This window comes from Bubalus bubalis, chromosome 18 (genome assembly GCF_019923935.1).
Source record: "Bubalus bubalis isolate 160015118507 breed Murrah chromosome 18, NDDB_SH_1, whole genome shotgun sequence".
Lineage (NCBI taxonomy): Eukaryota > Metazoa > Chordata > Mammalia > Artiodactyla > Bovidae > Bubalus > Bubalus bubalis.
This window is the reverse complement of record NC_059174.1, coordinates 53,326,993-53,340,254: the sequence shown is the minus strand read 5'-3', so window position 1 is coordinate 53,340,254 and position 13,262 is coordinate 53,326,993. Positions and strand designations below refer to the sequence as shown.

The following is a 13,262-nucleotide window of genomic DNA, read 5'->3' as shown; positions in this document are numbered from 1 at the left end:
TAAATGCATTGGCCCATCTGACAGCCACTGAGACATTCCTCCCACTGTGCCTAGTGTTAACCCTGGGCTGCTGGGTCAGGGGGAGATCTAGGGAGGGGGTCCCCAGAGAGAGCCAGAATAATAGGGTACTCTTGGTGGTCCAGTGGTCGGGGCTCTGCACTTCCACTGAAGGAGGCATGGGTTCCATCCCTGGTCTGGGAAATAAGATCCCCCATGCTGCACAGGGACACAAAAATTAAATTAAACAAGAGAGACTCTTGGCAGGGACCATTTACCAATGAATTAATAACCCGTAAGTTAATGCTTTTGTGTTTAAACCACAGGCAGGGCCACACCAGTGCTTGTGCTGACTTGCATGTCAGCTCTGGGAAACTCCTCTTGGTTCTCCTGAAATGAGGTTCATAGGTAATATAACCCACTCACACCTGATATTAAAAATGATTCCAAAAAGCAGCAAGGTCCTGCTATGCAACACAGAGAACTAGATTCAGTATCCTACAATAAGCCATAACAGAAAGGAATGTGTGTGTGTGTGTACAACTGAATCACTTTGCTGCACAGCAGTGATTAACACGACATTGTAAATCAACTATATTTGGATCAGAAATAAAAATTTAAAAAGCAAATCCTTTCACACACACAAAATAATCCCATATTGCCCAAACTGTAAGAAAAAGGAGAAATAAAAGAATAGGAATTTGGGACTTTCCTGGTGGTCCAGTGGTTAAGAATCCACCTTCCGACGCAAGGGATATGGATTTGATCCCTGATTTCGGAACTAAGATCCCACACTGTGGTAGGCCACCCTCCCTTCGTGGTGCCTCAGATGGTAAAGAATCTGCTTGCCATGCAGGAGGCACAGGTTTGATCCCTGGGTGAGGAAGATCCCCTGGAGAAGGGAATGGTTACCTTGGCTTCTTGCCTGGAGAATTCCATGGACAGAGAAGCCTGGCAGGCTACAGTCCTGCCAGGGGTTTCGAAGAGTCCGACATGACTAAGTGACTAACTCTAGCTGCTGCTGCTGCTGCTAAGTCGCTTCAGTTGTGTTCGACTCTGTGCGACCCCAGAGACGACAGCCCACCAGGCTCCCCCGTCCCTGGGATTCTCCAGGCAAGAACACTGGGCCAGCCCACAATTACTAAGCCCGAGAGCTCTTGAGCCCATGCTCCACAATAAGAAAAGCCTGTGTACCGCAAGGAAGACCCAGTGCAGCCAAAATAGCAAATAAATAAAACTTTAAAAAAATGATAACAACTTATAATATGTATTTCAATATGCAGATATGTGGGGCCACCTCCCCAGAAGCTGAGAGAAACCAAACATTTACACCTGTAAAGAAGGCAGCTCCCTAGTCAGCTATAAACACTCAACGTAGGTATCAAGTTACTGAGAACCAGGTAGAACATGATTTTTTGATATTGTTGACAATCCCTGGCCAAGCTTTGAACAAAGCCTGATACTTCCTTCATCTTTCATGGTAGTTGCACTTCCTGGAAAATTCAGAACTAGTGAAAACCATCCAATGAGGACTTTGTGTTTGCCCAAGGAGAGTCTAGTTCTGGACTTGGATGATTCTTAACCAGGTTTTTCCAAGTAGGGCTAAAATTTCGTTCATTTGTGCTAATGTGGATGGGCTGGTTGTTAAAATATTGAAAAAGCTTCCGTTCTGGCTGGTGAACAGTATAAGAGTAATTGAGAAAGCAGTAAAATTCAAAAAGACAAATTGCAACAAACTTATTAGTGAAAGGTTGTTGTTGAATCACGCGAATACACCGGTATTCTTGGCCCCCGGAGGAGAAGAATTCAATCCGGGGCCAGAGACGAGGCTTGATCGCTCAGAACTTTTGTGTAATAAAGTTTTATTAAAGCATAAAGGAGATAGAGAAAGCTTCTGACATAGGCATCAGAAGGGGGCAGAAAGAGCACCCCCCTGCTAGTCTTCAGCTGGATGTTATATAGTCACTAGCAGTCTGTTAATGAAAGAAAGGAATGTCTTATAATTCAGAATAGCACCAGGCCCCTCGCCCATAAGATGCATTTTGGGATAATCTTGGCACCAAATGGTTTATCTTGGACCATAAAATAATTAACTTGAATCTTAAAGAATAGCTAACTTCAGGCGAAACCAGGTGTCATTATGGCAACACAGTATTTTAAGAGAAACCTCTCTTTAAATTTGTATAGAGAAGGAAAAAAATATTGCTAGTTTGTTTCCTCCTGCCGCTTAAGAGAGATAAAAATGTCTGACACTTGCAGGCTATGTCCTCCATTTGGAGACCCCTGGCCTTCCTGCCTGTTACCCTCTCATTAGTTCAAGTTAGTTGTTGTGATAGGTTTTCTGTCATCCCATTATTTAGTTGAATATAAAGATATTGAACAAAGTGATTACACAATATTTTAAGGGCTAGAAAAGTCTCAAACGTAATTGCTGTTAGTTCAGGAACTGCAGAGACTTCGAAAAAAAAAAACACCAACACACTAAGTTTGAGTCTAAGAGAAATTCTTTATCTACTGAGATCTCAAGTTTCTAATGATTCTCATTTAATGGAAAGTTGCTAGAAGCATATGATGTGGTTCCTTTCTCAAACCACAGCTAAGAAAATGTTGTTTTAAATACATATATGTACATATATTTTATGTATATATGCATATACAGCTGTGTCAATCAAGAAGTCACACTAACAATTTCTAAATGAAACAAAACCATTACAATAATTTAAGTGATTTGAGCTTCAAGTTAGGTTCTTGGCAATAAGAAGTATGGATATATAGATAATTTTGATCATTTTGAGAATTAAAAAATATTTTTTAAATGTGATACATATATTGATTTATACATTTATATTACCATACCAGTTGCAAAATATTTTGAATATCACCAGTCCTTCAGGAATGCCTGATGGGACATTTTGAAACAGTATGTGGCAAGGGTCCCTGCTTCGTTGTGTGCAGGTGCCCTGCGTATAAGACATTTCCCTGGACTGTGCAGAGAGCCAAGAACACTGTCCAACCACATCGATAACCTGAATCATCCCCATAAATTTCCAGAATGTTCCCTGGGAACCCAACAGACTGCCAGCAGTTGGCAGTTTCAGTGGTTAGAAACAGGCTGCATTATAAGAGGTCAGGCTTGGGATGTCTGAGCCTCTGGAGATTGGGCCGAAGTGGCATTTAGCTTCTCTTGCTGGTGAAGCTTTCTCTTCCAAGGGCTTCACATTTCTGCAAGATCACCAATCCCTCCACCCGTTCAGAGAAGCAGTGAGTTGCCTTAGGTCACAAAGAAAGACAAGAGCCACACTTGGTCCTGAATCACAACCCCTTTACTCCTGTGGGTCGAGGATCACCGTTACTTACTTCTCAGGTGCATACTGAGGTGCAGGAAGCATAGTCCCTCATGGCCCAAGTTCATAGTGGGAGGACGCAGCAGTCCTTGGATTTGAACCCAGGCCTCTCCCTTTTCAGAGCCTGTGCTCTCAAAGCCAAGTGCACATACCCAAGGGGTGTGCAGGACATGTCACTGGGATAAGGCTGATCAACAAAGCCCTCTCTGTTTATTTTTTAATTTTAAAATGGAATAATTTGAGCTGTATTACTAATATACAGAATGCCAGTAGTGCCTGGATATAATTTAGCAATAAATACACATATTGGAGGTACACGTCCAAGCAGGATTTCCTCTGAGGTGCCCGATCACCAGAGAAAGGCTGCCACCGCGTCACCTGCTAAGTGGTTTGGCTCCCCAAGCCCCCACTTTGGGGTACCACATCTGCAAAGACGATGTGGGCAACGGCAGTGAAGTCTCCAGACTGACAGCCTGGGTTCGAGTCCCCCACTCTGACACTTCCCAAGCTGTCTGGCCTTGGACAAGTGACTTTATCAGTTTTCTCCTCTGTAAAATTAAAATAATAGCAGCTCTCACCTCTGACGGTGGAGGTGAAGGATAAGTCAGTTACTCCGTGTGAAATGCTGAGAACGAAGCCTGATATACAGTAAGTGCTCAGTAAATGTGAGCTATGAGGACTGTTCACCCTGCCTCGCGAGTGGGCGAACAGGTGCAGAGAGCTAAAATAATGAGGTAACGCAGTTCAGTGGCTTGGGCTGGGATCCAGAACCATATCTGCATCTCTGAGCTCTGAGCCTGCTTCCTTCTCTGCAAGATGGGGTGAATAGCAGCATGCACCCCCTCAAGGGCTCGCCCAGGAGGGAAGGAGGTCATTTTCGGGCGGGGGGGGGGGGGGGCGGGGGTGGTGGTGTGCGGATTGTTATCCTGTCCAGCCAGGCGCAAGAGACCAGAGAGAAGACCAAAAGGCTCAAAAGACGTTAAAGCCAGTGAACTCAGGTCCTGGGCTTACGCTCACCTTGGCTCCAAGGTAGGACAAGGTCGCCCTCTAGTGGCGAAAGCAACCCAACAGCCAAGCGACCTGGGCTCTGCGCTCGACTCCGAGGGTTCGCGTGGAAAACCGAAGGAAACCCGAGGCACAGAAAAATTGCAACAAGACAGTCTGACCCCAGAACCTACACTCATATTCTCCTTCTCTTTCCAAAACTCTGTCCCAGCCCCGGAGCCCCGGTTCTGAGACTCTTGGGTAGGGCGCATCCTTGACATCCGGGGCTGGGCGGTTTCGCAGCCCTGGCCCGCTCACCAAACGCCAGCTGCACCAACCAGAGGACAGCGCCCTGTGCCCGAATGTTCTCCGGACGCCGGGAGCCGACGCGGCAGCTTCAACTGTTTCCCCCCAAACTCAGGAGCGCCGGGTTGGGATATTCGGGGTTCTCGATGACCCCGGGGCCGAACTTGAGTTCCAGGAAGCGGCGGTAGTTGTTAGGCGCCTGGGCTACGAAGCCTGCAAAGGGCAGGGGCACGAGAGGTTGCAGGAAGTGTTCGGGGAACTCGACATCCTGCCGGTGGTCCAGCCACGTGTCCTTGGTCATGACCCCGTTCCGGGGGTAGAAGGGCCACAGGTCCACGTGCAGGTGGTTGCTCTCGCTGTACTGCACGCGGAAGAAGTCGCCCTCCACCGCCTTCTCCCACACGAAGCCGCGCTCGTCCACCACCGAGCCTGCCTCAGCGCCCCGCAGCTGCTCGCAGTTGCCCACGTCCTCCAGGTAGATGCCCAGGTCCACGTCGTAGTCCCACGGGATGATGTCCCCGTGGCGGGCCGCCCCCAGCAGCGAGCCGCCCTCCAGCCAGTAGCGCACGCCGGCCGCCTCCAGCACGCCCACCACGTAGCGGGCAGTCTCGCGCAGTGCGCGGAGGCAGCATGGGGGCGTCCAGCGCTCCTCGTACAGGTAGGCCGGCGTGTCGCCCACCACCGTCCCGAAGCAGCGCGGGGTCTCCTTGTTGCAGCCGAACCACTCGAGCCGCCCGCCCTCCCAGCTCACCAGGCGGATGCCCAGCGCCCGCAGCAGCGCCGCCCGCCGTGCGCGCCCCTCGCGCTCTGCCTTCCAGCGCGCATGGGCCGTGGCCAGCGGAGGCTGGCGCGCCGCGCCGAAGGGCAGGTCCAGCATTTGCACCGTCCAGCCGCGGAGAGCGGTCTGCAGGAAGAGGCCGGTGCCCACGGGCCGGGCCAGGGGCGCCGAGAGATTGAAGAGGTCGCGGGCGCGCAGGAGCACCACGGCATCCCCGTCCAGGGCGTCGCAGCGCGGTGCGGAGGGTGCTGGGCCGTAGCGGGCGGTCCACTCCCGCAGGCTGATGTTCAGGGCCAGGCACCGGGCCGGGTTGGCCGAAGCGACGGGAGCGGCCACCAGGCGTGCGCCGCCCGCTCGGAGCACCTCGACCATGCGCTCCAGCTGGCCTGGTGCCTCGGCCCTCGCCCCGTCGGGCACCAAGGCCACGTACTCGGTGGCCACGTACGTCTCCGGGCGCGAGGCTGCGGCGGGTCGGTCCAGGGCGGGCTGGAGCAGCGCCAGGCGAACGTTGGGAATGCGCGGCAGGGCCAGGGGCGGGTAGGGGAGCGTGTCGGCCACCACCACCACCGGCTGGGCGGGCTCTTGCTGCAGGAAAGAGTCCACCAGCTCGGGTACCGCGTTGTCAAAGGCCTCGAACTCTCGCACCAAGATGGTGACACGGGGGCCAGAGGCGGATCCACGGCGGGAGCCCCTGGTCCGGGAGCTCCTGGGCTGGTGATGCAGCCATGAGACGTAGAACAGGACCAGAAGGTTGAGGGTGATGGCGGCTGCCAGGGCAGCCTGGCAGCGGGTGAGCCGCATGGGGCTGAAGTCAGGCCCTAGCCGGGCTTCCGGGGTATCCTGGGGGTGGGGGGGTGATAAAAGGGGAGACTAGAACTGGTGTCAGAAACTCCCCCACCCATCCTCATCCTTGTCTTCCTCTCCCAGCCCTTTCTTTATTTTTCAGTTCTGACCTTTCCTCCTACAGGAAGCCCTCCCTGATCCCAGGCTGAGTCTGGGATCCTTCAGCCCCCCTCTCTGGTCTCCTTCAGCCTCCTCCAGGTTCTCTGACTCTAGCTTACCACTCTAATTCATTACGATTAGGGACCAAGCTGTGTGAGGGGGGTCCAGAGCCTGTCTTGGTCACTGTTGGGTCCCCATGGTCACCCAGCCCAGAGCCAGGGACACACTAGATGCTCAGGAAGTTTTTATCAAATGAACCACCTTCCCATCTTCCTTGTTCAATCCCACCCTTTTATTCATTGTCAACTTCTTCAGTTTCCGGTTCAGTTACAAATGCCCAGACCCCTTCATTGCCTGCTCTTACCCCAGGTCTTTCCTTCCTTCCCCTCCCACACTGTGGCCCTGGGGTCAGAGCTGTGGCCATCCAGCCCCTCTCCCCTACTGTCTCCTCCTCACTTCTTCAAATCCTGTGCCATCTGGCCATCTCTTTCCTGATGATAAGCCAGATGGTTTTGCAAGAAAAGCTAGAAGTTTTAAGTCAGAAATTCCAATTTGTAATGTTGGCCACTAATTAATTTTCTTTTTTAATGGAATGGGTCAAACTCACAGAAACAGGAAGTAGATGGTGGTTGCCAGGGACCATGGGGGAAGGAGAAAGGGGGAATTGTTAGTTAATGGGAATGGAATTCCAGTTTTGCAAGACAAAAAAGTTCTGGAGATTGCTTCCCCAATAGTATGAATATACATAACTCTACTAAACTATGCACTTGAAAACAGTTAAGATGACAAATCTTGCTATGTGTCTTTTGTTACAATTAAAAAATCATTTTTTAAAAAGTAGAGTATGTGCATGCTAAATCGCTTTAGTCGTGTCCAACTCTTTGTGACCCTATGGACTGTAGCCTGCCATGCTCCTCTGTCCATGGGATTCTCCAGGCAAGAATACTGGAGTGGTTTGCTATTTGCTTCTCCAGGGAAACTTCCCGACCCAGGGATTGAACCTGCGTCTCTTAGGTCTCCTGCATTGGCAAGCAGGTTCTTTACCACTAGAGCCACCTGGGAAGCCACTCTCCCCACCCCCAAAAAAGTAGAGTGGGCTGCATCAAAGGAAAGGCTGTGCTCCATAGAGCACCCTCTACCGTCTGTTCACTGGTCACATTTCTAGGCAACCCCCAGGTGGCGCTGTCTCCCTATACTCTTCACAACTTGACGCTTGCGCGGGTTTCCAGCATAGAAGGAATAACTAACTCGCCCCATTTTGAGCAGATACTCAAGAAACAGTTTCCCCACGAAGGATCATCTTAGGTTCAATCCTTCCCAGAAAGGGAGACATTAGAGACCCAGCTAATCTTCCTCCCTCCTGAGTACTTCTGACCCCTCCTCTTCATTCCCCCAACTCCTGCTTCAATCCAGGTTCACCCAGATCCCCACTCAGCCTCCTCCTGGTCTCCTGACCAAGCCCCTTCCTCATGGTAGCCACAGGGGTCTGCAGAAAGCACAGGCTGACCTCCCCTTCTCTTGCTCAGAATCTGCCATGGCTCCCTAGTGCTCTGGGGAGAAAGTCTAAGTTTCTCACAATGTCCCACAAGGTGTGACCTGCCTGCCCAGCCCCGTCTCCTGCCACACTTCCTTGAATTCTGAGCCTAAGCCATCTTGGGCTTTGCTTCAAACAGGTCTTATTCACCCCCACCACACACGATTTTTAAATTTTTTCTGGCCATGCTGCACTGCTTGTGGGAGCTTAGCTGCCTGACCAGGGATTGAACCCAGGCCCACAGCTGTGAAAGCTCAGAGCCCTAACCACTAGACCACCAGGGAATTCCCAAACAGGCTTATTTCTAAGCCTTTGCATATCCTGTTCCTCCTGCCTGGAAGAGTCTCTCTTGAACACCTTCTCCCCATGCCTCTCTTCCTCTGAAGAACTCCTGCTTATGTTCAGGCTTCAGCTCAGATGCCCCCCTCCTCCAGGAAGCCCTCCCTGAACCACCAGCTGAGTGAGAAATTCCCTCTAGGCTCCCAGAGCCCTTGGGCTGCCCATTCTGGTTTGCCACTATCTGGTAATGGGTCTGTCTGCCCCCAATAGACTGTGAGCCCCAAGAGGACAGAGCCAGGGCTGTCTAGATCACCGCTGTGTTCCTTGCATGCAGCTGGACACTGAAAATGTACTTGGGGAAAAGATGATGACCTGGGGCATGGTTTCTGTGTGTCTGTGTAGCCCACTCAGGTCCCCAGGGCTGCACGGGGGCTATGTACCTGGGGCCCTGCCCTGGTCTCCCTGTCTCTTCTCTTTCACCCACCAGGAACACCCTCCCATCCCCTTCAGCCATCCAGGCCTGCTTGTCCTTCTCTGATCCAATTCAGATGGCGCTTAAGAATCTGCGTTGCACTTTCAGAGTGACTTGTTATTCTTTAGGACCTTGGAATTGACTTCTGGACCTTCCATGGACCCCTCCTTCCTTTCACCCTTCAGCATCTATTGTGGAACTCTACAACACAGAGGGCGCTGTCCTAGGCAGTGGGGACCCAGCCGTGGACACATAACATAAGAGACAGACGAGACTCCTGAGCTCGGACAACGCACATTACAGTAGGGGGAGGAGACTTTGAAACCACAGAATGTTTGGGGTCTTAAAAACCTGAGAATTTTAGCGCTCAGGTACACAGAAGCACAAAACAGACCCTTAGGTGGTTTCAGAATCGTCTAACAATTCTAAAGAGACCATCCTGGGACTTCCCTGGTGGTCCAGTGGTTAAGACTCTGCGCTTCCAATGTGGGTTCAATCTCTGGTCAGGGAACTGAGAATTGCACATGCCGCTGTGTGGCCAAAAAGTAAAAATTAAAAATTGAGGACTGCTTGGCTTCACTTACAAAAAAAATAAAGAGACCATCCTGCTGCTTCACCCTTGTCCTCTATGGTCTGGGTCCCACTCGGAGCCCAGAGGGATCCTGTTCCACCTTGACTTAGATCCTGTCCTGCCTGCGTCTGCTCTCAAACCTTCTGTGGCTGGAGACTCACTCAAATGGAGGGCCAGAGTCTTCACTGGGACCCACCTACTGGGACTCCCCCTACTGTAATGTGCGTTGTCCGAGCTCAGGAGTCTCGTCTGTCTCTTATGTTATGTGTCCACGGCTGGGTCCCCACTGCCTAGGACAGCGCCCTCTGTGTTGTAGAGTTCCACAATAGATGCTGAAGGGTGAAAGGAAGGAGGGGTCCATGGAAGGTCCAGAAGTCAATTCCAAGGTCCTAAAGAATAACAAGTCACTCTGAAAGTGCAACGCAGATTCTTAAGCGCCATCTGAATTGGATCAGAGAAGCCCCATGTGATCCCTGCCCTCTCCCACTCAGCTGCAGTCACGTGGACCACCATTCTCCAAATACACCCGGGAGACCTCAGCTGCAGCACTCACTTGTTCCCTCTGCCTGGATGCTCTCCCGGCCCAGCAGCAGCTGCATGCCCCCCACCCCCGCCTCGCCAGCCATCAGATCTTGGCCCCTTCCTTTGGCAACCCTACTTAAAACGCCTCACCCTATCACTCTCATACTTCCTATGTCTTTTTTCCTCTCCTAATAGTTCTCATGTAGATGTGACTTATCTTGTGTCTTATTTTGTCTGTTTTGTTTCATGTTGTATACCCGGAACATGGCTCAGTACCCTGCCCACTCCAGGTGCTCAATAAATTTGCGTGGAAAGAATGATTCCTGTTATTCAAATGTGGAACCTGAGCCCCAGAGAGAGGAAGGTCAGAGGGAGCAGAATCCAGGTCTCCATCCCCCAGCCCTGACTCTCACTAGGCACTGTCTGGCTGACTCTGGGCCAGGAGGCGCCCAATAGAACACAGGATAGGAGCTGGTTTCTCAGAGACCAGTGGGTGCGAGGGCCAAATGAGGAGGTGATGGGACCAGCGAAGAAAGAGAGAGGACTCATCTAGTATCGTGACAAGTTCGGGCTTGGCTTCCCCAACTGTAAAGACTCAAAAACACTGGGGCCAAGTGGATGAAACGAGGCTTCTGAAAGATCATAACAGGATCATAATAATATCAGCAATTCTAGCCACTCATGCTGTGCCAGACTGTATTCTAAGCATTTTACCAGTACAAACTCGTTTAATCTTCACATTTGATCACATTAAAAGATGAGGAAACTGAGGCACAGAAAAGTGAAGTCACTTGCTGCAGGTCACATAGCGGGGAAGTGGGCAACCCAGGATTGGATGGGGAAGCTGGGTTCAGAGTTCTGATTTTAGCCAATAAACTTGGCTGTCTCTTTTGGGTCCACAAAGACAGTCCGACTCTCAGCCCATCTTCAGTGAGACAACCCTCTTTTCCCAGTCCTCACCTAACAGGTGCTTTCAAAGCTGAATATGGCCCGTTAATTAATTTAACTCGTTACTCAACAAACAGGTATTTATTGAGTGTCCTCTGTGTTCTGGAGACCCAGGATGAACCAGACAGTGGTTGGGCAGGTCCTTCCAGAGGTTGTAAGACACACAAAATCCCTGCAAACAACTTATAGACAGAGCAAGAAAACAAAAGGGGGTGTGAGCGAGAAAAAGTGGTCAGTGAGGAGAGGATTGTTAAGCTGAGACTGTCCTGCCATTGCCCACGAAACAGTGTAAGGGGATCAATACTCACTTCAGGCCAGGCTTCACCTGGCCTGAGTCTCAATGGCTGCATCTGTAGAATGGTAATGTGATGGATAAAGAAAACGTCTGACATGTGGAGAAACCTTTGGGGACAAGGGCAGTTTCCCCATGAGTGCTGGTAACACTGAGGGATTTCTTACCTTTTAGGTTGCAGGATGAGGGAGCTTTAGGGGGGCGGTTCCAGCCCAGCTCAGCTGCACCACTGAGGGAAGGAGAAACCAGGAGACCCCAAATCAGTCAATTTCACACAATAGAACACAATTTCATCTCACCTACAAAAGTGAGATGGGAAGGATGTCATAGCAACGTATAACCACCCCTTCTTTCATAAATGTGTCCAGAAAGGTCAGACTAGGAGTGACAGAAGGTGTTACCATGACAACCCCTTCCCTAGACCCACTCCATCCTGAGAAACAATCTTAAAATGTCCTTTACCTTGGTGGGTCTTAGGGTCACTGGAAGGGGGACTGCCCCCATTACCATAGTAACCAGGACTTCGCTTTGCTTGTTTCTCACCTCTCTGGGGATGGTCCAGGCCTCGTAACCATAGCAACTACTTCTCAGCAGAGCATCTCCTCTAAATAAAAACACCTGGTTGGTTTGGTCCACAGACCTCCCACGATGGGAAAGGGGGAGATGGTTACCATGGTAATGCCAACTGTGTGGCTGGGGGGAGGGGCTGGGAAAGAGCTGCTTCCCTCAGCAGTGTCCTTGGGGCTGGGGTCCTTTCTACCTGAGTGCTAGGTGAGGTTGCCATAGTAACCGATGAGGGTAGGGGCATAAGGACCACCAGGGACTTGGGTTACCTTAGCAACCTCTTCCTGGTGCAGGGCCAGGAGAGAGTTGGAGCTCCATAACTACAAAGGTGGAAGGGAGGGGAGGCTAAGGGTGTTCCAGACTGGGAGGAGTTACCATGACAACCGACCTGGGCCAGAAATCAGGATGGGGTCATTGCTGAAACCACCCCTGGTGGTAGTTCTTTCCCTCAAAGAGTGACAGTGATTGTGGAGGAGAGTGCTATTTGGGTCTGGAGAGGGCTAGAGTCTTTCTTTGGGGTGAAACGGGAGGAGGAGGGTAGAAAGCGGTCCCTCCCCAAGTACCGCGTTTCCCAGGGGCGACCCTCGCGCGGAGCCTGGGTCGCGTTTGCCTTCCTCCGGGCTCGCGCCCCCTTTCCGCCCCGCGCCCCCTCCCACGCGCGCGCCTTCGGGGTCGACCCGGGTGGGCGAGGCGCGCGCCCGACTTCGTTCCCGTCACCCGCCCCACCGGCCCCCACCGAGCGCGCGCGCGAGGGCTGGCGCGGCCGCGCAGGCGCGCGAGGCACAGCGGGCGCGCGGGCCGGCCCCGGGGCCTCCATGATGGAGGAGCGAGCGGCCGCCGCCGTTGCCGCCGCCGCCTCCTCCTGCCGCCCGCTGGGCTCCGGCGCGGGCCCCGGCCCGACGGGGGCGGCCCTGGTCTCCGCCCCCGCCCCCGGGCCCGGCCCGGCTGCCAAGGGAGGCGGCGGCGGCGGAGGCAGCCCCGGTCCCGCAGCGGGACCGGAGCCCCTGAGCCTGCCCGGGATCCTACACTTTATCCAGCACGAGTGGGCGCGCTTCGAAGCGGAGAAGGCCCGCTGGGAGGCCGAGCGCGCCGAGCTGCAGGTGAGCACAGCCCCGGGACCCCCGACCCCCGCCCGCCCGGCCCGGCCCAGCCTCACCCGCCGCCGCCGCCGCCGCCATCTTGGAGCAATGGCCGTCGGGACGGCCGGGGGGGCGGGAGGGGACGGCGACCGGCCGGGAGCCGGAGTGAGGGGCCGGCCGAGGGGCGTCCGGAGGGCACCCGGGCGGCCGGCGGCGGGAGGGGGGCCCGCGCGGTCGCCGGGAGAAGGCGGCGCGGGGGACTCGAGCCTGCTGAAGGGGGAGTGGGAGTGAACCGGCCGGCGGAAAGGTTCCTGAGAGAGTGGCCTCGGGGCGCCGAGGGGACCCCAGCTCAGCGAAGGGCGTTGGGAGAGGATGGAGGGGTCTTGTATACGAGTGAGCCAAAAGCTCCCAGGGTGCCGCACGAGGGACTCCCCATTCCGTCCCCGACCAGGTGCGCGTTGGAGGTGGAGCCCGATGGACCCCGGGTGGGTGAGAGGGGGCGTCGGGGGTGACCTAGGATCAGCCGGGGGCGAGACCGGGGCGGGGAGCCCGTGTGAGTCGAGAGAGGAAGTCCGGGAGCCCGGGACGGGTAGGTGTTTCGGAGCGTTTGGACTGGAGGGACTGAATGACGGCTGTGTTGAGGACTCCAA

General features: G+C 53.3%; 2 protein-coding genes across 5 annotated transcripts in view; one reads left to right on the top strand and one right to left on the bottom strand.

Moving 5' to 3' along the window:
- Positions 1–2,483: 2,483 nt before the first annotated feature.
- On the bottom strand, positions 2,484–12,731 carry LOC102405213 (fukutin related protein). 3 transcript variants are annotated; one of them, XM_025269370.2, is made up of 3 exons: positions 12,690–12,731; positions 11,137–11,198; positions 2,484–6,249 (listed from the first exon to the last, which is right to left on the bottom strand). In XM_025269370.2, the coding sequence occupies exon 3, from the start codon at positions 6,208–6,210 to the stop codon at positions 4,723–4,725; it is 1,488 nt and encodes a 495-aa protein (XP_025125155.1). In that variant the 5' UTR covers positions 6,211–6,249; positions 11,137–11,198; positions 12,690–12,731; the 3' UTR covers positions 2,484–4,722. The 3 variants fall into 3 exon arrangements, with proteins under 3 accessions (XP_025125155.1, XP_025125156.1, XP_044786715.1); XM_025269371.2 differs by lacking the exon at positions 12,690–12,731 and adding an exon at positions 11,513–12,245; XM_044930780.1 differs by lacking the exon at positions 12,690–12,731 and adding an exon at positions 11,432–11,456.
- The window catches only part of STRN4 (striatin 4), a 24,620-nt gene continuing 23,691 nt past the window's right edge, over positions 12,334–13,262 (top strand). For both annotated transcript variants that reach the window (XM_025269369.2, XM_025269368.2), the window contains exon 1: positions 12,334–12,633. In XM_025269369.2, the coding sequence (XP_025125154.1) occupies positions 12,349–12,633 (285 nt within the window). In that variant the 5' untranslated portion in view covers positions 12,334–12,348. The remainder of the gene's footprint in view (positions 12,634–13,262) is intronic.